The sequence below is a fragment of the Labrus mixtus genome, chromosome 4 (genome assembly GCF_963584025.1).
Source record: "Labrus mixtus chromosome 4, fLabMix1.1, whole genome shotgun sequence".
Lineage (NCBI taxonomy): Eukaryota > Metazoa > Chordata > Actinopteri > Labriformes > Labridae > Labrus > Labrus mixtus.
Window position 1 is genome coordinate 15312415 of NC_083615.1, and position 26220 is coordinate 15338634.

Below are 26220 nucleotides of genomic sequence, written 5' to 3' on the forward strand. Positions count from 1 at the left end.
TTGGTAAATCTAGATGATGAAATACAAGTTTTTCTTGATGTTGCCAGACATAAATTCATTTTCTGACGCCGAGTTGCTGAGAAGTGAGCCATCTCTCATTCTGACTATTTCTGCTGAGAGTAAGGCATGCAAAACAGCGACTAGGAAGTGTCAGGTAAAAAAACAAAAATAACATAGCACATTGGTTGCAGCCTAGGCAACCATAGTGTCCTAAAACTTCTAAAGTCTTTGTGTATTTATCCTCAATGCTGCCAAAGAAAATGATTGTGTACAATATTTTTATTGCTGATCTTGCTTTTCATTGAAATACGTTAGTGACATTTGATGAGAAGGCAGAAAGTTATTGTGCAGTTCATTAGGCAATTATTTGGTTAATTATGGCTACCAAATCATAGTAGTAGTAGTAGTAGTAGTATCAATATTTAGTTGCAACCCTATTGGCCATACCGTCATGGTCTTGAGAAATGGTCAAAGCAACAAAACGTGCAGTTGTTAAACTAGGATTTGTAATATCTATCGAGGTTCGTTTTCACTCAGATTGTTTGACATTCCTAATGACACTCTTATCCATAGTATTATGTAAGGTTTTGTCATTTTTCATGCCACTTTCCCAGAGGCTTTAAGCCATAGTGGCTGATCCTGGATTGCATATTACCTGGAAGCTGGTTGCATAAAGACTAAGCGGTCCTCTCGAGGTAGTTTAATCAGTTTAAGACCCCGGCTTATCTCCGCAGAGGCCGTCCTGTTCTTGCAAATATCTGCAAAAAAACAGCTCAAAACAACTGCTTTTAAAGTGTGTTTGTGTCCATAGTATGTGTTTTCTCATGCACAGAACGGATGGGGATTGAGAAATCCTCACACAGTTCATCATGTGACCGTACTGGCTACAGTGTGTATACTGTAGCCAGCTTATTTGCACAGTGCAAAACTTCACAAAAGTTTGCTTTAAGTGGTCGGTGCACATTGAGGGGATGGGCTCAGGCGGAGCTGAGGACTTGTTGAACCTGCCTGCTGGGAAGATGACTTCACTACGACAAACATAACGCAGCTATCATTTATTGTCAGAGCGGTGACAGACGATCAAAGTGGGAGGGAGTGGCTTCGGCTGTGTTTATATCTGCAGAAACAACTTTGAGCACTGCAGTTTAGCTGCTGTTGCCAAGCTCATTAAGCTTTCAAAACAAGAAAATAGACGTGTTACATCATGAAAATCAGTCTTTTCCCCCTGCATGGTATTCTGACGCTCAGCTGAATAGCATAACAATGACGATAATTAAATGAAATCAGTCTTTAAACCTCTTAAGGCTTAAGTTACAGGCCTGCTTTAATGTAATGACATGGAGGCATGCAGCGACTGGTATAAGTGGCTAAGTCTAAGCCCCAGGTTGAAGCTCACGAGCCAACAGTGGAGGCACCATTAACTGTGTGAGACAAAAGCTTGTTAAATAGAGCTGCACGATTAAGCAGATATCTACTATTACTTAATGACCGGGCCAGGCCAGGCTTTAACTCACATGACAAGAGGTGGCAGCTGACAATGGCTGTGGGGGGGTGGGGGGGGGGGTGGGGGGGGGTTGTACAGTGCAAACAGAGGAGTGGGGCCTCTCAGTGGAGAAGGAGAAGATACATGAGTTGCTGTTGGAAATAGAGAGTACACCCCAATCAATGATTTTTTTTATTTTAAAGCAGTGGTTCTCAACTGGTGGGTCAGAGATGGGCTGCAAAGCTATTTTCAGTGGAAATGTGTGCCTGGAAAAAAACATCTGTAAAAAAAAAAAAGAAAAGTCTGTGAAGCGCTTTTTAAAGATGTTTCCTTGGTTCAGTTTCTGCTTCTGCTACATGTTTTGTACTGACTGAGATCCAAACTGCTGATTGGTCGAAAAATATCAGAAATTTGGGTCCCGATTTTCCACGGAGGAGTTGGTGGTGGACATAATTTTGAGATAGGTTCCCCAGAAAGTCCAATGTAGCCCTTAGTTTGATCCTGAATTTTTTTGAAAAATTGCACAATTTATTTTTCAATTGTAATTATCCCCATTTAACCACAGATGGTTTTCTTAATAAACTGTGACAGCGGGATACTTATAGGTAGAAACTGAGCTCTAAACGTGGGCAGGCCCAGTGGAGGACTGGCAGAGCACCAGTGGGAGCTCAGATGAGTGACGTCGGTTACCCATGGCATCACTATGCAAACACAAAAGCCCCGTCGGGTCTAAAGCCTCTCCAGACCTCGTGCTTTGTTCACATCCACTGAGCCAAGTCTGTCTGTCAGGAGCGGCCACTGACCCATGCTCCTGTGAAACTGTGTGTATGTGAGTGTGTGTGGGTCTCCATTTCCTCACTTTGTTGCAGCTATTAGTCTGGTTTAATACTCATCTCTCTGCTGTCGTAGTTTAACACTTCTTTAAGATAAAATACTTTTATTTAAACGCATGCAAATGTCCGTCCTTAAGAACTACAGAACACACAGTTTCATGTCCATTCCCTGTTTCAATGTGTGTAACTCAGTTTTTCACACACTTGATGTATGTGAAACTGATGGTATATTAAAAATAAAAAGTATAGCTGCAGATTTTCTGTCTTTCAGCTTACCCTTAAATGCAAGTTAATGTATTGCAGATGATTTTAATTAAGAATCTGCTGATATTGGTTTGCAAATGCAAATTAAACTATTTCTGGACTTACCAGAGTTTTTAGACAAAACAAGCTGTTTACAGACCTGACCTTTGGCATTAAGAAATTGTGAAACTGTTATTCAATAGACTGATTTTATATGTAACTACAAGGGCACTTGGAGATCAAAGACATTAGCTAAGACCTTGTTTGTTAGTTTGTTGGATCTGGACCAAAATTGAATGGTTTCTGTTTTGGCTTGTGCTTTATCTTTTGACCAAGATTCATAGAAATGTGCTGAAAGTCAGACAAACAAAAAGCACTGTGCAACATGACCGCCTTACAGAGGACATTAGAGAAGAAGTCATGAGAGTTATTTGACAACAAAGAAAACTGAAACCTCAAGCTGCAAAAAAATATTCCTCATGATGGACCAAATGCAGAAGATATTTAAGATCCTTCTGAATGACTTATTGTGCTAGAAAATGACAGACATTACATTTAAATATTTATAAATGCTCAATCTTAGTGCTGATGTTGTTGTGTGCTTTCTCAGGTCATAAAAAAGGGAATCAATATCGTTTCAGTCTGTTTCAGAACCAGCTTAAAAATCCTCTCAGGAGCTTTAAAAAGGTAAATCAATAAATAACCAACGGCTGACACTGAAGCTGTGTGATGTTGATTATAAACCCTCAAAACCGTTAATATATTTAAATCAACAATGCAAACTGAAAAGGGCGTTTGGTCTAGGAAAACTTTGCTTCAGGTGCAGCCCGACTAAGTCATCAATAAATGTGGATTTTCTTTGGTGAAAATCCTCCACGCTGCCTCTGGGGAGTCTGGGTTGCTCTTTTGTTTCTTTGTCTGCAGCGATGATGATCGTTGCCTCTGACCTTTTGTTGTTTCCACCGCGCTCTGAGTCCTCGTGTTATGATCCACAAGCTTTTATTAGAGAAACAGCCTGAGGGGGAGCTCGCATCATGCTGTACTACTGCTCCACACATGCCACATGTCTTTTTAAGTGTTAGCCAAAGTGTTAAAGTGTTAGCCAAGTTACCCGCTCTGAAGCTATGAATAACACCTACTTTGCCCACAGCACTCGTTGAAGGAGGAGTGTATGTTTCTAACAAGGGAGCTGGAGCACATCTTTGAATAGACACCGCTCATGAAAGTGTAAAATAAACTCACACTTAGTGTTTTATGGTACCATAAGGAGTGCACTCAGGCTGCCACACCATATTATTTTATAGTGATGCCGTTAAGAGTTAGGATGGACGCACACCTGTAACCAAGCTTGTAGTGGAGTGCTTGTGTTAACTTAGCTTACAGTCCTTGTTTAGCATATTAAATCTAAAATAAAAATAGTGGAAGATGTCTTTTTGAAAAACACCAAGAGCTTGGGATCATGTTTTTGCATTGTTTGTCCAACTAAATGTTCAAAAGTCAAATAAATCTGCTTTACAATGATACAAAGCTGAAATAAACTCTCATATCTGAGATGCAGAGTTGTTTGTATTTATCATTTTTGCCATACATAGGTCAGATTATTGACTTTCAACATTTCTCATACATTTTCTAAACTAATGGATCAATTGACCTCCTTCACCTTTTATCTCTTACTGAGATGAGAAAAGACTATATTGACATATGTGTTATAGTGTAAAAAGAAGTTTCTCAAAATATGTTTTATTTGATCATCATAACATCTGATGAAATCCCTGTGGAGCCAGACTTTTTTTATTATGTTTTTGCAACTTGCTACTCGGCAGGTTTGCTTTGTTAGTTGATGTAATCATCATTCAACTTCCAACAAATTTATCACATGATCACTGCCATTCGCACTCTTTTCTTTATTTCAATGATTTGAAAGTGTTTCTTCAGCTCCTAAATACAAATTGGGCATCGATAATTAAGTCTTCAGTTTACTAAAAAAGCCATACAAGTTAGTAGAAAAATAGAAGACATGGCAAGCCTGTTATGTTTGCTGAGCTTTCGCCAACGACTAAAAGCCAGTTTCAGTTTTACTCTTGTGTAGCCAATCTCTGTTACTCTTTGTTCCTTCCTCTTCTCCAACACTCTCTTTGATTGCTTTGTCTCTTCTATGTCCGTACCAGCAATGCTAAGCTAGTTCCTTCTTATAGCTAGCAGAAGACCAAGAGTGTGTACCTGCCCAAACCAATACTCAGCACCAGAAGATGCGTTTGGGGCTGGACAGTGCGGCTGAAAAAGAGACATTTTTAGTTTGACAAGTTGGTGTGGAAGACGATAGGCCTGCACACTTGCTCAAATGTCACAAAATGTTTTAATTGATCACAACGTTTCGTCTTCTTCAGGTGATGATTTTCTAATTTTACAAGTTGGTGGACCATCAAATTAATTTGCAAGCTGTTATTTTTTAATAGAATAGTTGCATAATGTTCCCGTAATTAAAGATAGAAAAGCATTTCCATGCACAAACTTGTAAAAAAGATTTGTTACATTAATATTTTCAGGCAAAACAAGCAGTTTAAGAACATCACCTGGTGCTATAAATCTTTTATTAACTAAATAATCATTGAAATAAATACTCGATATTGTACTACAATGAATATAACCATGCATTGCAGTCCTTCAAACATCAAAATCCAAAAAGGCTAAAAGTTCTGTCGCCGAGTGACAGACTCTTCTCTGCTGTAGAGAGTCCTAATGATCAGATTTTCAGATTATCTTTAGTAACTGATTCCTTCATGATGACAGGCCGTCCTCTGACACTGTGTGTAATTTGAGTGAAGCCCTGAAACATCTCCAGTGTTTAGCCGTCATGACCCTCTTTCTAGACAGAAGGCTCTGCCCCTGCCAAGATGAAAACTAAGCATAGCCTACACTTAAACTCAACTCGCCCCAAAATAGACTCTGGTCCGGCCGCAGCATTTCTCAAAGACCTCAGTTATCTATATCACGACCTCAGAGGAGTCAGCACATTTCAGCCAGACGCATCTGCACCTCTGCAGAGAGCCGTCAAATGTGGAGCCACGCCGCACGCACCACATGTGGACACTTTTATGACAAGGGATGGATTTCCTCCCCCTCCTCTTTTTCTCCTCCCCCATTGTGAAGCACTTAAGAAACAAGCTGGTCATGCAGAATAAATTGGATGTAATTGTAGAGTTGCTTACATGTACGCCACACCCGTGCAAATATGTCGACCTTTCTGCCGCCGTCGTTTGTCTTTCTACATCCTTTTTTGCTTCAGTTTTTTTTTCAACCCTTTTTTCAACCCTTTTTCCTCCCCGTACAGATCTGTCCAGTTAAGGGCTCGGCTAAAACGGACGAGGTCTAAATGTGGGACTGGTGCCACGAATAGGATGTGGATGTAACTTAACTTCCATCATCAAAGTGACAGCAGAGCATCAGAAATAGGCCTCAGACGGGCACAAATAGCTCTGTTTGCACAGGGAGCTGCCACCTTGTTATTTATGTCAAGAGGCTGTCTCTGCACAATAAGTATACGGATGTTATTTTCTGTGTTAGATGAGATGGTCTATCACATTTAATGGTGTCTGTTCATTAAAAATGTGATATCTGAGGTTCCAAATGTGATTTATTTTTATATAGTTTCAAACTAGTTGTAAAAATGGCCCAATGGAGATGTTATAATTAAAATGTGTATAATGTAGGGGGTACCAGTAGCCTTGTGGTTAGTTTGTGCGCCACGTGTACAGACGTTGAAGTCCTCCAAAGCAGACAGCCCAGGTTCAAATCCAACCTGTGGCTCCTTTCCCACATGTCATTACCCACTCTCTTGTTCTCCCCCATTTCTGACTCTATCCAATGTCCTCCCTCTGAATAAGAGGATATAAACCTTTTTTGTTGTTGTTATGAATGTCTCAAAACACATAAGAACACATAAAGCTCACTCAGACTGATGGAAAAGAAAGAGAACTATAAAAAAAACAGCTGAGACAATTATTTAGAAAATTATCACTAGTTAAAGGTCACATATTATCCTCCTTTTCAACCAGTTTGAATAAATCTCAGAGCTCTCCAAAACGTGTCTGTGAAGTTTCTTGTTCTTAATCCACTCTGATCCTGTATTTGATCATGCCTATAAACCCCTCTATTTCAGCCCTGCTCAAAACAGGCTGTTTCTGTGTCTGTAGCTTTAAATGTAAATGAGCTGTGTCTGACCACTCTCCCTCTCTGGAAGGGCTTGGGCTTTCTCACTCTGTGCCAAATTGAAGGGTGAGGCAGACTCAGAGGGCAGAATAAACAGCTAGCTGTGGGAGTGTCACCCACCTGGGGGAGGGGTTACTGCCCTTTGTGATGTCATGAAGGGAAAATCTCCAAACGGCCTGTTTGAGCACACATTTTCTGAAAAGTGGAGCAGGGAAACGATGGAGAGGATGGACTTCTCTCATAATTGGGGGGTTTGTCGACAGACTAGGGACACATATTAGTGTTAGAAAAATATGGTGATGTATATTTGCCATAATATGTGACCTTTAATGTCTAATAGAAACAATGCATCATTGTGGAAAACATAATTTTGAAGAAAGTACAAAAGATAAAGACATTTATCATTAACATGCACAGGTGAGGTGAAAGAAACCCCTCAGAGCTTATAAATGGAATCTTGAGTCAGTCTTGCCACAAATGTTTTTACATGTTACAAACACAAGTTTTCATAAATAATGAAATACTTTGTAACTTTCATACTTGCAGTGCAATGCAAAAGTTTCTCCACACCCCTTTTGTACAGTGCAGGCAGAAACCGTCCTGTGTTAGTCTTGCACCTTTAGCGCAGGCGATGATTAAAACTCTAGCGAAGGTGGTAGCATATGCAAATTAACCTTTAACACCTGCTGGCGTCATGTAGCAGCTGTCTGAATATGCATATTTATGAGGTGTGTGTAATTGGAGATTTGATGCAGGTGTGAGCTCTCGACGTGGGTGGTGTCTTAATTAAACGCCTCTGCGTTGATTTGCCACCCGCTGTGAAATAATGTAGAAAAAAAATAGAAAGGTATTTATCTGACACAGATGCAAATGTTTAACTGTGGAGCCGGACTGATTTCCACTCGACCTCCTCGACTGCTTGTGTTTGCCTAACCCATTATCTGCTATCTGGCTGCCTTGAAAGCTGCAGATGGCGGCTGGCTGATGTGTCCCTCACACAAGCACATGTTCACACACTCACACACAAACACACACAGCATGTGCACATTACGAGGGTTGGCCTTTGTGTCGCTGGTCGGTAGTTGACACAGAGATGGGACTCCTGTGTCAACAGCACACGGTTGAATGACACTGCAGTCTAAGTCGGACTCTTTGGTACTGACAGTGAATATTCTAAATAAAACACACAGTATAACCAATCTCTTCTTCTATTATGTAAGTCGGATTATATTGTATTATTCTTGTCAGGCTAAGTGGTCCGTGGTTATTGTTTTGTCATTACATTGTTTGGTCCCCAGCCGGCCTCAAGTGGACACTCAAACTGCAGTTTTTTGCAACATTGGCTTTGGGAGGTTGCTACTTGTGTTTGCACTGCCCTCCCTGCACCTAATTGATGTGCGTAAAACTACGTCCTTTATTCAAATCAGCCATGCCCTAATTATACAAATGTATAAATAACTCTAAGCCTTTATTTGATGAAAAAACATGAGTAATTACAACAAAAAAAAGAAGAAAACTCACTCCTGTACAGTTTTTATGAATAAAGTAATAAGCTCAAAACAACAAAACCATTTTGGGTCCCATTTTTTTACACTTTAATAAAAAATGTTTTCTTCATGGACTTCATAAATAATAGACTAAAGCCTCTAGTTTTGCATTTTCGCTGCTGCCTTGTTGGTTTTTCTGCAGCCAGAAGTCGCTGAAAATCACAAAATGGCATCAGCATCACCTTATACAGCTATTTAAAATAATAATTTAGTTTTTGGCTCTAAAGCTGTTCTGAGATGCTTGACATCATATTTCAAACTCTAATTTAGTGATGCCAAAAGCTGTTTACAGTCAGAGTTTATTTGTTGTGCTGGATGATCCAGGTTTAATTTAAGATCCGAGTATTTAAATTTAACATACGTGTTTGTTTTGGTGAGTGTTTCCTCTCCTAATAAGGAGACATCGTGTGTAGCTCACAGATGAGTCCACAAATAGACTGAATATAGATAGATGCTCTAAAATTATTGTTTGGATCAAAGTCTGAGACATTTTAAGCTTCGAGCAGCTTGTTTGTAGCAGGTATGAGAAGGTGAAATATAAAAATGTAAAGTGAAGAATTTGGTTAATGACCCTTTTTCCAACTGAACCACAGAGAAAAAGTATTGTTTGTTGGTAAACTTTGTTTTACATTAAAGCTTATTTGTTGTCACACACTCATTATTTATCTAAATAGTTGTTGCGTTTCCATCCTTATGTTGGGGGCGTAACAAGGGAGTTGGGTTTGTCCAAGCGGCAACTTGAATCCAAAAAATGAATCCGATGTGGAAGTGCTAAGTCCTGCAGTTTGTTAAGTGTCTGCTTGAGGCTGGCTGCAGGAACACTGGAAGTCACATACACATGACTGGCAACCATTTTACAGCATAAATAAAAATGTTTACAGCCTGGTACAAAAAACAAAATAGGTCTGATTAGTTATTGTCAATTATTGTTTTAAACGGCTCTGTTTTGATTTAATGAATGATAAGTGTTATCCATAGTTAGGCGTGTAGCTGACATGATTGACAGGTGGGCACAATATAACGGTTCATCAAGAGGCTTAAAACCTGCCTCAGCTGAAGCTCTCATCCTGTCGTTAGGTTAACTGAAAGTTAGGATGAGACAGCATTTCCAGCATGGTGGCTGCTGCCGATGAGCGTCCGGAGCCCCCTGCAGGAACAGATGGCTGACGTCACTCAGGCTTCATCCATTCATATTTACAGTCTATGGGTTTGACATGCGATATATGACCAAGGTTGGGACGTGTACAGTGGCCTTGGGATTTTACCACTGAGCTAAACTAATGTCAAATAATGTCAGATATCTGAGCTCAACAAGTCTTCATTATCCAATACAAAATTTGGCATATAGTAAGCTTCTTATTGCACTGTTTCCAGTAAATTAAGCATCCACAGAGGTTTTCACCAGCTGAAAAATCCTTGTATTGAAAATTCATCAAGCTTGTGTTGTGTGCACAACATGTTCCAGTTAGAGGAAGAAACTGTCGATGTTCCCTCAAACCCTGACCCCAACACGACTCACAGTCCTTCCTCTCCATGTTGACAGCTACAGATGATCCCTTGCTGACACCTCCTGTTGCCTAACCTCCCCCTCCCCTCCCCTACACCCCCTCATGATGATGAGGCGGTCTGCTCCCTGACCATTGACCTGCAGGAAGCAGTAAAGCCGTTATCAGCGTGCCGCGGGACTTGGCGCAGCCCTGTTTTATTTTTTTAAAGCACTTTTTCCGAAAGGCTCACAGGGTCTCGGATCAGTGGGATATCCAAGCATATCCCGAGTGTTATGAGAGGAAGATGAACCAGTGAGCTCAGGTCAGCTGCAGCTGAGCAGTGTGTGAGTGTCCATGAACCTTATGTGCAGATTATAAAACACAGCGAATGTGTCCCAGCAGATGCCGGGGTGTGTGTCTTATCTCTGCCAGCTCTGACCTCATGTATAAAAATATGTGATGGATTTGTTCTCTGTATGTTGCTCTATTACAAAACCATAGACAAGTTTGTGATGATAAAAACCTTTTCACCAATAATTCTGACCCAATTCAGAGGAACATAGGTCAGTCTTCTATGATGGACGTATCTGTAATTTATTCCACTTTTATTAGATGTCTGTACATATTTTTAAAATGAAAGAATTCTGTTTGAATGTGTTTGTTTCACATTTAAGGGTCATCAACTTAGAGAGGGCGAGAGAGGGACAGACAGATGGAGAGCATTTGCATAAGGACTTAAGTGTGGATGAGGAATTAAAACTGATTTCTCATCAATTTAACTGAAATTAAAATTCGGTCCAGTAGGCTAGTTTAAAGTTATGACTAGCAAGAATGACAACATTTAAAGGTCACATATTATGCTAAATACACTTTAGTTTCTGACACTGATATGTGTCCCTAGTCTGTCTACAAACCCTTCCATCCTCTCTGTCTTTTCCCTGCTCCACTTTTCAGAAAATGTGTGCTCAAACAGGCCATTATGAGATTTTCCCCTTATGACATCGTGAAGGGCAGTAACCCCTCCCCCAGCTAGGTGTTTGTTCTGTCCTCTGAGTTTGCCTTCTCACCGAAAACAAAGAGGAATGGATAAAGAAAGCCAGAGCCAAAACCTCTTCTAGAGGGGCGTGGTCAGACACAGCTCATTTACATTTAAAGCTACAGACACAGAAACAGCCTGTTCACAGCAGGGCTGAAATAGAGGGGTTTATAGGCATGATCAAATACAGGATCAGAGTGGATTTAGAACAAGAAACTTCACAGACACGTTTTGGGGAGTTCTGAGACTTATTGAAACTGGTTGAAAAGGAGGATACTAGGTGACCTTTAATTGTTTACATGACTAAGTGCAAACATCCCTAGTGATCATGAAGCCTGATGTTGCTCTGTGTAACTCAGTCTGGAGCCTCTGTCAACAAACAGTGAGCGGTGTCTCATTGGTTGATTGTTCATTAAGAAATTTGAAGCTACATATTGGTTGGGACATGTCCATACCATCCATACCCAATTCTACGCCCTTGTCTGTAGATAAAAACGCTTTTTCTTCTTCCTCTTTGGCAGTTTTGCAGCACTGGACTGATTACAATACAGCGCCACCACTTCATTGGTGCAATGCCGTGATATCAATTAGAAATTACATATTCACCAAGTGCTGTCATTGAAAAACAGTGTTCTTCATGACAAGTGTCAAAGTCTGACAGACAAGTGCTTGGTGGTACAACTTTGATGGAGATGGCTGCACCTTAATCCTTTTTTCATACTCAGCTTTCAGCTTACAAATATCCTTTAAACACAAGTTACATCTGTAACTAAAACTGATCTTTGTGCAATAATATAATGTGCTATGGAAGCCTGTTGGTGACTTTATTGTTATGATAACATAAACTTGAAAAATGAAAACATAATCCACTAATAACACTTTTCAATTACAATTTCAATTCTTCAACATATTAATTTTAAAATTAAAATAACAGAGCTGTTCCAACTTTAATTTTCAAAGTCATACCCTGTTGCACATCTGGAAGATTATTTAACTCTTCAATAAAGTTGCCATTTTTATTTTTCATTTTCCAAACAGTCCCCCACAGGCTACATTAAAGCCTGACTAAGTGGTTGCCCTTGGAAGTAGATTAAAATTATCCCTGCGGGTGAGGAATAATTAAATGATAAACCATTTTGGAGGCTCACGCTTGAAAACATTGTGCTGTATTCATTGCTTGGGTTGGCAGTAAATTATCCTCCTCCTGAAGTCTGTGACGGTTGTCAGGACGCTGAGCCCGTCTCCTCTGCCCCTCCCTTTTGGTATTTTTTTTATTCGACCAGACCGGCGTATATCCTGCTGGGATCGGATTATGACTTTAATTCTTGGCTTCCATTACCGGTCGCCATGGCAACCCCATCCTCTATGTCACGCAGGGTATTTCAGTCCTGCACAGACATATTGGTCCAGTATCAGAGAATATTAGATCTCCAGAAATATGAAATGAAAGCAAGCTTTTCTCTGTGATGGATTTGTGTTCAGCTGGGGCTGCATGATGTGCTTATGTTCTTTCTTTCTTTCTTTTTTAGACTGTACTCTCATGAGCTCTTTGTCTGCTGCAGTAGGTGGTCCTGTCTGGCTGAGTGTGCAGAGCATGAAACCACTCCTAGCAGGGTGTGTGATACTAAAAATGAACCGTCTCATTGTGCTGTAACACACTTTAAAAGCGTCCTTTAAAGCTGTAGAGGATCTTAGTCATCCATGTATCCTGCACTGTTTTCTGCAGACAGTTTTCTGCAGCAGTTACTAAATATGCTGCACATTATTATCATCTCCAAAGAAAATTAGACTTGGAGTCTTGTGCAGTTTAGTGAAACCCAGATATCATTCCAGCTCCCACAGTTGTTAAGTCTTTCTCTTTAAACCTGCAGACAACCCCCCATCGACACAACCACACCAGCTTAGCTCTGTTGCACTAATCCTCAAACCGCAGACAGAGGTGCTTGCTTGCATATAACAACTGTCAGCATGTAAGTTCTTTATGCAATGGAAGTGGAAGCACAGTCGAGCTCAGTATAGCGGTTACTGTTATTTTACATTAGTCATGTTGTGAGCGGTGGCGATTTTAGAGTCTCTTGAAGCCCTAAGCAAGAATCAATTAGGCAGCCCTCTGCAGCGTTCATCACCATCATGTTGGCCAGTGTCCCGACGCTTACTCCTCTTCCTCTTTTTTCTCTCCTATAGACGGATGATTCCTCTTCATTTTTCTTTGTTGACTGTCATTGACAAACTTTGGTTTTCATAGTAATAATGCATGTGACGCTTAGCAGGGCAACAAGAGTGAGTGCTGTCAGATGGAAACACCTTAGGGAGGATTCCCACTGTCATTGCAAAATTTGCACATTTTGTTCAACTGTTTTGGTTTACGTTTGTGAGCCCTCAGGGGCCCCCTTCTGGTCTATTACCCACTGTTCAACATTGTGATGTCATTTCACTGTGTTGGTGTAGACAAGCTTCTGTCTAGAGCAGTGATTCTCGACTGGTCTAGTCGGAGGACACATCATAAACCTGTTCATTAAAATTTGAAACCCAAATTTGGGGGAATATTTTTCAACTGTTAAAATGTATTTATTGAAAAGTTGTGTAGTTTGGACTTCAGACGATACAAAATATGTGACTGAACAAAACAAACATATTTTAAAAAGCACTTCATACCACTTTTTTTGTTAATCACATACTGAGAAAGATGGTGGTTACTTTAACAGCTAACAAACAATTGATTTATCATTGTAACTCTTAGAGGTAATTCAGCTTTTGCAGTGATTTCTTATTTCATGAACACAGGAGGAAGTAATGATCACATCCTTGTAGTGTCTTTTGTAGAAAATACTTTCCTTCCTTTATTTTCTCCTGATATTAGAACAATGTCCTCTCCTTTTTTGTGTTTAAAGTCTTGAAACCCTGAAGACAAGCAGCTTGTTACTGTTGTTTCCAAATTTCCCCCCAGGGATTAATAGAGTACTTCTGATTCTGATTCTAAGTGTCATTGTGCTTTCAGATATTTATAGTCTTACCACAAGTCTGGGTTTGTCATGTTGTTGTGATTTTCAGTGATTGACAGAAAGCCTAAAGAGGAACAACAGCAAACTGCTGTGAAAGCAATTAAGCACATGTTTCTGTAATTTGCGACCTGCCTGACCAGTTCTGCACCATCCTGATCCGAACAGAAAAGTAAACTCCCGCCCCTCCGGCATATTATGTCTTGTTAAAATGATTTTCTTGGGCAGCCTTGTAGAGTGAGCTTCTGCGGTGTCAAGACTCTTCTTTCCTGCTGCCTCACAACATTTTTACATCCTGCAGTATTTGGCATCAGGCCCACTGTGTGACAAAGACGCACTTTCTCTTTTATAACCTTCTCTGTTCTGCACGCTCTTCCTCTCCGCCCTTCATACATCCTTAAACTGTCTCCTCTGTGAAGGACAGTGAGACGCTCAAAGTCGAGTAGGCAGCTCCATGGCAGGTGACATCATCCTAAGGCAGCCGCTGCACTGCTGCTCTCAGCAAATGTGCACATAAAGATGGGGCCTGTTTACTCTCCAGTCTGCAGCTTTTGTGTGCGTGGCTTTGATTTTGGCTGTGTGTGTGCAAAAACAAAGGTAGCTTTGAGTCGTCTTTCTTTCTCTGAACCACGTTTTCTGCAGCGCGGCTCTTTGTCTGCGAACACAAACCCGAAATCACTAAGCAGAAACTACAGCCTTAGAGATGTAGTTTTCTATCTCAGGATTAAAATGAGATTTTATATTTACTGAATCAGCGAATGTGAAGAACATAATTTTTCTGAGTTTTGGACACATTTTTTAAAAACTGTTTAGTTTATCTAGTTTCTAATTAATAGTATCCACATTAATAGCATTTGCAGTATACTTTTTATTTTTTTTATTAGTGTGAAGGAAGCTAAATGTGTGCAACACTTAAGTCTAGAAAAGTGTTTCCTATAGTTTCATATCGTACTCTACTGTATCGTATCATATCGTATCGTAATTATTATTAGGCAATTGGTAGGCATTTACAATATCAGACAGGCACACACTCACATGCCTCTGTACACGACACCCCTCCCTTCTAGTGAAGTGCTGCTCTTGAAATGATTTATTAGGTGCAGTGAGGAGGAGGTTTGGTGGTGGGGGGGGGGTATGGCAGCAGGTTTGGGCGTGCTCCACTAATCTCCGGCAGCTCAGAAACAAACTCTAGCTGTGAAAGTAAAGACAAACAAATCATTTCTGTGTTTTGAATGAAGTTTTTGAATTTTAGATTCTAATGTTGGTGATTATGAACCCAATCCGTCCCGATGATCGAGATAATAAAGAGCCCTAAATGTCTTTGGACTCTCTTGTGTTTTATCTGTTTCTCGCTTATGATAGCTCGACAACAAGTCTCTAGTGAGGAGACGTCTCGACCCTCGACCCTGACCCTCACCTGACCTCTGCTCTCCGCTCTTGTCCAATGCTAAAAATCCTCAGACAAGTCATCACAGCTGTCTTTTTATGGCTGTAGTATCGCTACAGTCTCGCTCTGGTTACTCTGCTTTAACAAAGTCCTCCACAGTGACAGAAGTAATTTTGTGGGCACTTTTCCTTTATTAGATAGGACAGCTGAAGGGAGACCGGAAATGTTTGGAGGAGAGAAGGGGATGACATGCAGCAAAGGGCCGAGGTCAGATTTGAACCCATGGTGTCTGTGATGAGAACTATAGCCTCTGTGCATGGGGGGTGTTGCATAACCACTAGGCAATTGGCGCCCCCACAATGACTGTTTAAGTATTTTTTTGTGTTCTGGGCTTCCCTTGAACTTTGATGTTTTTGAGGCTGATTTGGTCATAGGCTTGACCTTGTGTTGCACTTTTCTACTCTTCTGAGGCCTCAAAATGCTTTTCACAACCTCAACCTTATCTGACTGTGATAGCTCTGCAGCAGGATCCCCTCCTCCCCTATTTTATGTCCCAAAGAGACTTTTGACACTCAACTCAAAAACAGAGGATGGGATTGGGCAGCTGTGGCTCAGTTGGAAGGTCGGGGGTTCATTCCCCGGCTCCTGCAGCTACATGTGTGATGTGTCCTTGGGCCAGACACTTAACTCCAGGTTGCTCCCTCTGCTTTGTCGGTGGCATATGGATGTGTATGAATGGGATTAGTTACTTCTGTTTGTCACTTAACATAGGAGTACCATGTAGGAGGAGGAAATAAAGGAGTTAACCTTTAAATATATGTTATCAATAATCAAGACATTTCTCACTTACAAAAATACATATAGAGCTGTTGTATGGTAATTCTGGTTAGTCTTTCCTTGTTTGATCACTATTATTTACTTGTATTTTCCAATAAACTCACAACACTTTTTACAAATTTAGCGAGTGTAATGACTCGCGCATGTCAAAGTGGACAATAGAATGGAAATCGTGATCTGTCCCAGGAAGGGAAACAAGACATCCTACAAGTTCAAAACACCCAAAAGCTGACAAATTCACAAAGTCTAATATTCATGTTTGTATTCACGAGAAATGAATTCCCACTAAAGTCCCGACGGTAAAGCAGGACGTCGTCCCATTTGTTCATGCAGATGAGACGAGAGTAGATTTTTGAAATGCCAGTAGATTCCCGGGTGTGAGAGTATTGTGGGAGAGTGCTGAAACAGACAGGATTACACACCCAATTAGTGAGCTAAATGTCTGAAACAAAGACCCCCCCCCCCCGGTTACTGCAAAGGATTAGATTTCTTGAATGGTCTCAAAAAACGAGGAAACACGGAATTGATTCAAAACGTTGATTCGACATGCAGTTTAATTGATTTCTCGGGTTTGGGATCAAATTTTTTGTCTCAGTACAACAACAGAGATCCAAACAATAGAACAACGGCTCTGCAGAACAACTGTAGCGGATTAGGAGGTTTGTTGTCTTTCTTTGTGTAGTCCTCTCGCTGCTCAGTAGCGTGTTGTAACCACTAAGAAGCTCAATGGCAGCTCATGGTGGCTGGCTGTTGAGGGGGAATGCTTACTAGTTGTTACTCTTTAGCTTTTATGAGGTATTTCTGGCTATCTTTGAATTCAGGACAGATTTGGATTATGCATCTCAATTTGGATGGATTAAGACGCATGTTGTCTGCATGGACAGGGGTGAAAAGTGTGCAAGAATATCAAACAGTTTCAACAAGTTTGAATAAGTCTCAGAGCTCCCCAAAACATGTCTGTGAAGTTTCTTGTTCTAAATCCACTCTGATCCTGTATTTGATCATGTCTATAAACCCCTCTATTTCAGCCCTGCTCAGAACAGGCTGTTTCTGTGTCTGTAGCTTTAAATATGTAAATGAGCTGTGTCTGACCACGCCCCTCTGGAACGGCTTGGGCTTTCTTTGTTCGGGGAAAGCTGGGAAAATAGAAATGCAAATGCATCACTTAAGTGATATTCTTTATTGATTGATGCACTTACAGGCTCGGCTGCAGCTGAATGCTTTCTTCTCTTTAAAGGTTTATCTTAAAAAAATATAATAATCATGTCCAAGATGGTTTATTTTATTTTATTGTATAGCTGGAAAAATTGGTTTCCCCAAGCCCCAAGTTTGAGTACCTGGAACCATCACAACCATTTCTTTACAAATTCACAGAGCAGTTTACCTTGAATCATTATAGTGGCCAATTACTTTTGCGTCCTAATTTAGTAATTGACTAACAGTTGTTTTTTTTTTTTGCTGTACTTGTATAAAACAACTCTGCTGACTGAGGTCTAAAGTTTTAAACCAACTCCTATCACAGTTTAAAACTAGCTGACCCAAGCTAAATATGCCCTGGGGGGAATCTGTCATCAACTATTTACAATAGTCTCTGTTTATTCTGATGCTGCTAAATGATCTGTTGAGTCTCTGTGTTATTCAGGACACTCCATGATTCACTATGCCATTATGTATTATATTTTTCAGTGCAGCTTCAGCAGACTGTCAATAAGCACTTGTAGAACAAACCCAGTTGTTTTGACATGAAAGTCTTTGTTGATGTTACAGTTAATGCTTCTGCTGCATCTTATATTTGAAGGTGGTTGATTAAATAAATAGGCCTAAATTTAGTTAATAAATATGGACGCTGTATCACCTAAAACACCAGCAGAAGAATGAAGATTTCAGTTTGTATCTATCATACTCTGCCTCATTCAGGGATTGTTCTGTGTAGTTATTTGTGGACGTGTCGTGACCTCCAGGAGGGACGTTACCTCTCCTCCCTCGCCTCCGTCCGGCCATGTAATCCTACAGCCACAACGTCAGTGTCCGCACCGGGATCCAGTGTCACTCATCAAATACAATGGCCGCACTGTACTCCCCTCACAGCATTGTTTTTCCCTGAACTTGGAGGCACAATGAGGCTTTTATCCATGCAGGACAGAAAGAAAGAGGGAGAGAAAGAAGACTGGCAGGCCCGCTGTCAGGTGCTTTTCTTACAAACTTCAGGAGAGGAGAGTTGGTTCAAAGTTAAAGAATGAAACTGTCTGGAAGATTTTCCCACTCGTTCACAATCAACCTCATTGAATTGTAACATTTGACCAAACTTGCTTTCATGCTCTACTTCATCTGAATTGATTGTTGCCTGTCTTGTGTGATTTGTTTTTATATAAAAGGTGTCAAGATATTGAGCCTTTAATTGAATCACACATTTGAGAAACAGGTAGTAGGTGGCAACAAAAAAAAAATAGAAATAGGAACAAATAGTTTTAAATAAAATGACAAGATATAAAAAAAAGTATAGAATAGGAAAAATAATATTGCACAGCTGGGCTGACATTTAAAAAAGTTCTCTTCTGTCTGTGTCCTTGATCGCAGACCCTCTAGATGTGTGTTAGTGACACCATCTCTACCTCACAAGAGGAATCAGTCTCACTTTGGGTGCAGAATGACACACACGGAACTACTTTCTTTCCACACTAAACTAGTTAATCCCCGCCAGATTAAGACTGTTGGAAAACATTCAGGACATCGGAAGCAACATTTCGGCTTTGTCGGATAAACACAGACAGACAGACAGACAAGATAAATCAGTACTAACCCAGCTGGCAGGTTTTATTGGACAAAGTATTGGGTCAGAGGGGGGGTATTGACCCTGGGCAGTTGTTGGATCAAAACGACACATCTGGAGCAGATGGAATCGTACAGAAATATAAAACCAGATGTCATTAAAGATGATCAAAATACATGTTCTTCACAAAGTAAGTAGAAAGCCACATCTAGATATTCTTGAGATTTTCTTAATGATTATGAAAGATTCTGTCTCTTTTTCCTCTTTAGTACAACGTAAACATACTTCATATTTGTGCTACTGTACTTGGCTGCATGGTTAGAATTATTATTAAGTGATTGACATGTTTGATCCTCACAGCAACTGTTGTGCTTTTCAGCAGCTGCAGGACTTATGCAGCATCTTTGTTGTGTCCTTGAATGTACAAAACACCTACTCTTGGCTGGTTTGCTCTAAAATACATTGAGTTAAAGAAAAATGTAGCTGCAGTTTTTGGTGGTGATAAGAACTTTATGTAGTCAGATAAAGACTGAACATTCAAACAGTTTTGGCATATTTGGTTAAGAAAATCTTCTAAAAGTCATATGTTGGTGCACGGTGGTGCAGTGGTTAGCACTGTTTCCTCACAGTGAGGAGGTTCCTGGTTAGATTCCCCGTCTGACAGGCCCTCTCTGTGTGGAGTTTTCATGTTGTCCCTGTGCAAGCGTGGATTCCCTCTGGGTACTCCGGCTTCCTCGCACAGTCCAAAGCTGGTTAGGTTAATTGGTGACTGTAAAATTGCCCGTAGGTATGAATGTGAGTGTTTCTGGTTGTCTGTCTCTATATGCCAGCCCTGTGATTGACTGGCCAACAGTCCAGGGTGTAACCCCACTTGTCGCCCAATGACAGCTGGGATTGGCTCCGGCCCCCTGCGACCCCAAACAGGAAAAGTGATATAGATGATGGATGGATGGATGAAAATACATGATGGTTGTTGTATTGTATCAAAAATGTAGTTTCTTGAAGATCTTATTAAAGGTTAGAAAAATCAACAGCAACAGATTGCTTAAGAATAAGAACAAAAAACATGAGACATAAAGTTAATCTGGACACAATCTTGATACATGCCCAAAAAGGGATTTGTGCTGGCAATGAGAACAAGGCCTTGGATGCACTCGCATGTGTGCCAAAAAAAAATCACACTCTTCTCCAAATCCTTGAGAAATGCTGCAACACCAGCCGGCTGAGTCAGTGAAAACACAGATAGGTTCATCTATAAAGTGTCCAATCTTGTTTTTCTTTAGGTAAGCTAATATTGCTCCATAAATTATTCTTGGATTCTAAAAATCAGCTCGGTAAATCTCCAGTAATGTATGCTTTGGATCACAAACCTTTGAAGGTCATCTGTTATCAAAAACTGCAAGACTTAGGGGAAATCAAAATGGTGTTGAAGCCATGAGGTTACACTTAAATCCACTCCCTAAAAGAGCCTCAAACCATGTTTTCTAATGTCTGTTTATTTCTTTGCTTTACTGACTGGCCGTCAAAATCTTAAATGAAACCTGTGCAAAGGCTGTAAAGGTTTTTGCCTGTAAGGTTTATTTCCTTGTGCAAGGTTGTCAGTATTCTCCTGTATTGTTTTTATTGAAGTTAATCAGACTTTGGCAGCAGAGCCTGAATCGTGTTGATTCTCTGATGTTATTTTGATTTGACTCAGTGGTTTTTGGGTGTGGTTGGAATTTTCTTTCCATTACTTGCTGCATGATGTTACCAACATTTCATAGTGCTTTAGGCTGCTTTTTTCATTCTTTCTCTTGTCTCCAGATTTAATCAACCTTACAAAACATAATTTCTCATGAATGAGCTATAGTACAAAGGGGCAGACATTGTGTTTTTGTGTAAATGTAGAGTTTTTGAAATGTTTTTAAATTGCAGAAAGAGATATCTCTCTTTTATTTTTTATTTTATCAGTGCTTTATTTGTTTTAAGATATTTGTCGACAACATGCACTTCTATGATTTTCAAATGTTGTGCTCAAAATGCAGAACTTCCATCACACATTTTAAAAGCAAACTTAGGGGCATGTTTTTTTTTGTTGTTTTTTTTTTACACTTCTTATAAAGCTTTACCAGAAATCTGGCCATTAAAACCTTTTGAAAGGTAGAATATAAGTAAATGAGTAAGTAGAGCTTGATTTATTTTTAAAAAAATGTAAAGCTCACAGTAAGAAAACAAATAAATCAAAAACAGTAAACACAACATTAAAGGAAACGTAATAAGAAAATAATTGGTCCAAGGATTGAACCATGCGGGACTCCAAACAGCGTAGTGTGCCAAGGAGATGACATACACATGGCCAGCGCGATATGGAAAAAAAATGTTGTGATATCAATGTTCAGTATTGCCATGAAAATATGAAGTGCAATAATTAAACAAAAACTAAGAAGTACATACTGGATATAATTCACAGTTTATCTGTCTATCTGTTGTTCTTTGTGTTTTGCGCAATACCTGTATTTCAAACATGTTTCTCCTGAATCAAACACAAATCCAAAAAGCAGTTTATTCACCACTAATTTGGCACCAATTAATCTGAGGGTAACTGGTAGCTGGCTTGAACTTCATCTGACTTTATCAAAATGGTGTAGAAGCTTGGTCATTATACCCAGGTCTACCTCCAACGGGTAAAATAGGCATTCTTCTGAGTGAGAAACATTCAGAGTGTTACACAGTGTTGACTGCAAATTCTTATATTGCAAGAAGGGAATGAAATCTGTTAAAGGCTATACCAGAATTGCTAGACCAGTAATGCATCCTATCAGTAAAATGTCAGAAATATGACGCAGTGGATTACTTTAGATTGTTTTGAAAATACCTAATCTTGTATTCAGGGAGTGTGTTTTCTCTTTGTCACGCTAACAAGCTCTCATATCTCTTGTTTTATTTCTGTGTTTTTTGTAGGATTCGTCCTCAGCTGGCCCGGGAGAAGATAGAAGGATGTCATATCTGCACATATGTGATGCCCGGGGAGCCACAGGTGATCCTGGGCAAAGACAAGTCCTTCACCTACGATTACATGTTCGACATGGACTCCACGCAGGATGCCATCTACACCACCTGCACCGAGAAGCTGATCGAGGGCTGCTTAGAGGGCTACAACGCCACCGTGTTTGCATATGGACAGGCAAGTCTTTGTCCTCTGTGTCACAGCTGTGACGCTGGTGGTGCTTTATAGCTGGGTGGATGTGGAGAAATGGCTCAGTGCATTTTTGTGTTTGAGGACAGCATGAGAAGGGTTTAGTGTTTGAGATGCGGAAAGTGTTGACATTTTGGTAAAAGGAAACCAGAGGACAGCTCTGTTTTGGACTTTTAACCTCTATGACCTTTTTGCTTTGAAGGAATCGTTTGAAAAAAACACGTACTTGCTTATTTCTGTGAGTTAGACAAGAAAAAATAAATGCTGACCTCACTGCTTTAAAGCTAAACAGTATAAGCTTAGCATATAAAGTAGGAAATGTGGGGAAAAGGGCACAGTCTGTAAAGTTTAAAGAAAGTTTTATTATAAGTTTGATATAAAATGTGTTTCTTAGAAAGCTTTAGAGGACATTCTAGTTAAAACTTTTAATGTTTGGGCATGTCCATGCTCATTCTCTCCCCTGTTTCTACTCTCTATGCTAAAGAACTATGCTAATTGGCTAGCTAACAAAGTCCAGCCTTAATTGTACAGATATTAGCAATTTTGATTTTCAAGAAGTTGAATCAGTTCAGTCCATTTAAACAAACATATATTTTGTATTTATTTTTTCAAACAACACATATGGCATAAATTTATATTGTATTCAATTGAATTTTAGAAAAATAAATAACATACCTCAGAGAGCAGTAAAGGCTTAAAGAGATCAAAAAGCTCCAGCAACACTTGCAGATTAAAGATCAGCTTCATTAGGACGTGTTTTGGCTTCATCAGGGTCCTACTGAGAGCTCCTCAGAGGGCTTCACAGTTTATTTAAATCCTTAAACTTCTGAAAACTCCCAATAACAGAAGAAGAGAAGGACCTGAAGTATTTTAATAAAATACTTAATTAAAATAATATTTAGTGGCAACATTTTTGTGTTTTTTTTTTGTGTCTTAATTTAATTATTTCTCAAGCAAAAGTGTCCAAAATGTTCCTGATTCAGTTTGCAGGCGTTCTTTTGTCAAATATGATCATGTGTTGCAAAAATCATTGTGCAAATTCTTATACGATTTTTTTCACCTTTTCCAATATTTCGGAGAAAAAACAGTCTTTTTAGAAAATAAACTGCAGTTTAATGGATATTGAAGATAATCATTAATTGCAGCTCTGCCCTACTTGTCCTCTCCCTTTTTTGTTGTCGATCACCAAGTTAACCACATGAAAATAACGTGCAAGTGTAGGCCTCATTCCCCTCCTCCTCCTCCTCCTCCTCCTCCTCCTCCCCCCCCTTTGCCTCCACTACTGCTGAGGTTGCCTTAGCGACCGAGCTCTTGCTGTAAGGCACGCACACGTTTCAAAGTGAAGTGCACAAACACCTATTTTAAACAGCCATACATCTTTAATGTGTGTCCATATTAACCCGTATCTCCCCAGTGACTGCTGCTGTCGGAGCTGGCCTACTTCTGAGAGCAGAGACAGTGGTTGGTTTGGCCTGGATCAGACCTGTTTGCCTCTGTGGCTTTAAAGGGGACTAATCTAGATTTAGATCAACCCTCTCGGCTGCATCACAAGAACTCTGCCTGCTTTGGGTTACGGATATATACAGAGAGTAATGATGTACAGTAGAGAGTAGCGAGCAGTTTTTCTGACTTATTCATGGGAGGAACTAAGTAAAAGCCGATTTTTTTTTTTTTTAAGGATTTAGTAACAAAAACAAAAAACTTCACGACTGAAAACAAGCTTCTTCCAAACGTCCAACACTAACAAGCAAAATACAACTATTAAAAAAACACTAAGGCCTTGATGGAAACACACTTTCTTCCACAGAAGGAGTTCACTAAAGTCGCTCAATGTCAAGACACATTCACACACGCAGCCGCTGGCAACTAGCTGCTTCCTCTCTCCTGCCCTTTCTTCCCATGCCCCGCTTGCCAAGTTGCCACAGGTGGGTTCAATGGCTGGCTACACTGAAGCTGAGAGCAGCACACAGGAGAGAGGGAGAGAAAACACAAAAACAAATACACAACCCCCTGGAACATAACATACAGTAATCCAACATGTTAGCATAACTCATCTTGTTAGCAAGCTATCATGCTAAAGCTGTAAAAGCGAAAGGAATAAACACTTTAAAGAATTGTTTTACCCTGAAATACGTTCCATCGCCCTTCTGATTTTGAATGTCCTTGATGCTGCTGAACTATTGTGAAGCAGTGAAATGATAAATATTTGTTAGATATTCATGTTTAGTAATGCTCCCACATCAGGGGTAGTATAAGACTTGCTATCTCGCACACAGCCGTACATGTTTATAACGGCATTTGAGCTTCCCATCTTGAACATCTGGGAAAAATGTGCAATGTGAACATTAACGACTAATTTTTGTTTTCCTTTTCCTCCTCCTCATGCAGACGGGTTCAGGGAAGACCTACACCATGGGAACGGGCTTTGATGTCAACATTATGGATGAAGAGCTGGGTATCATTCCCAGAGCTGTCCACCATCTCTTCAAGGGCATCGAGGAGCGCCGCCAGGCCGCCCAAGAGCAGGGACAGCCCGTACCAGAGTTTAAAATAAACGCACAATTCCTTGAGGTAAGCTCCCCAGCTTCACCAAAGCATAAATACTGTCTTTTTATTTTTCATCATGACCTTTAGATAAAACATAACCTACACACTATCGGCCTCTTACTCATATATGGACGAGCTGTACAGAGATGTCACAGGTCAGGCTTACATTGTTGACACTGCTCATTTAACAAGCTTTGAGAGCAGCGCTACATCATTTGAAAACATCCACATTGACAATTGAACTGCAGCAGCTGTCATCGTGGGGGTTAGGAGGTGCTGGGAGGGGGGGTGGTGGTATCTTAGTCTGGACAGGAAGAGTTAACAGGAACGATGTAGCAGACAGTTGTTGTGCTCCATCAGAGAGTGACAGTGTTTAAATTCCTTCACACGACCTGGAAGCGGAGATGTGGATGATTTGTGGATGATCTGCAGAAATTCAACACTATGCAGAAAGTGATACTTTCAGACTTTATTCTCCATCAGTTACTTTTCATGGTCTTTTTATGGAGGGTTGTAAATTAACTTTCCCTAAATGTTCTTATAAAGGTGCAAAATGATTTATGGAAACCAAATCCAGATCATCCTGAGGCACTGAAAATGTTTTAGACTTTTCAATTTAATGCAGCCTAGCAGATGTTTCTGGGAAAATTAAAGGCATTATTTGATAATAATGTCAAAAAGGATCGCACATCCGGGGAAAGTTTAAGTACTGGGTGCTGGACAAAAAGCATCCAAACAGAAAAAGTACTGAGTCTGCACACCAGAATCTGCTCCAATTAAATGAGATTTAATGGAATATCACATGTAACGTTTCAGGCCCTTGCCCTTCATCAGACATGAACAAGTGAATGGACACACCTCCACATATATACAACCCTGAGGTGACCTGGAGGGCCGAAACATTACATTGAATTTGATTTAATTGGAGCAGCTTCTGGTGTGCAGACTCAGTACTTTTTCATTATTTGATAATAAACATTAGATATCAGAGCTTAATCCTTTTAATAAACATTATTACCTTATATATCACCCCTGTTAAATTTCCCCTGAGAAATATTTGTGACATCCAGCTTTAGTAATTTTTACATTAAATTATTGCATTTATGTGGCCAGATAAATGATTTAAAGGTAATTTAGTGTATAGATAATCAAGGGCGTCATTACCACGGGAGAAAGGGCGATAGGTGGAACGTACTCCTGTCAGTTTTCAGGGTCTTCATTTTGGTCCCAAATGAGTTCAAGATCGTATTATGAAGGCCTGAAATGTTTTGAATTCCAAATCTTCTGTGAGACTTGAGAATTGATTTAATTAATCATCTAATGGGATATTCTTGGTTAAATGTCCCTGTGTGTGTGTGTGTTTTGTGTTTCCCTGTAGCTTTATAATGAGGAAGTTCTGGACCTGTTCGACTCAGTACGAGACATGAAGCAGAAATCGCACATCAAGATCCACGAGGACGCCAATGGGGGAATCTACACGGTCGGTGTGACGACACGGACCGTTTCCTCCGCGGCTGAGGTAAAGAAAAAGGAAAACCCTGCACATTGTAAATATCTTATTTAAAAGACAATATTTATGTACATGTGCCTGACTAGTAAACCAAGAAGAGCCTTTAAAACGAGACATTACCACTGCTAAAATCTGCAAACAAAAACGTTCTGCTGGA

The 26220-nt window shown here is 40.0% G+C and overlaps 1 protein-coding gene across 5 annotated transcripts in view; it reads left to right on the top strand.

Moving 5' to 3' along the window:
- The window catches only part of kif21a (kinesin family member 21A), a 63355-nt gene that overhangs the window by 3816 nt on the left and 33319 nt on the right, over positions 1–26220 (top strand). For all 5 annotated transcript variants that reach the window (XM_061036008.1, XM_061036010.1, XM_061036011.1 and 2 more), the window contains exons 2-4: positions 21772–21994; positions 24395–24577; positions 25932–26072. In XM_061036008.1, the coding sequence (XP_060891991.1) occupies positions 21772–21994; positions 24395–24577; positions 25932–26072 (547 nt within the window). The remainder of the gene's footprint in view (positions 1–21771; positions 21995–24394; positions 24578–25931; positions 26073–26220) is intronic.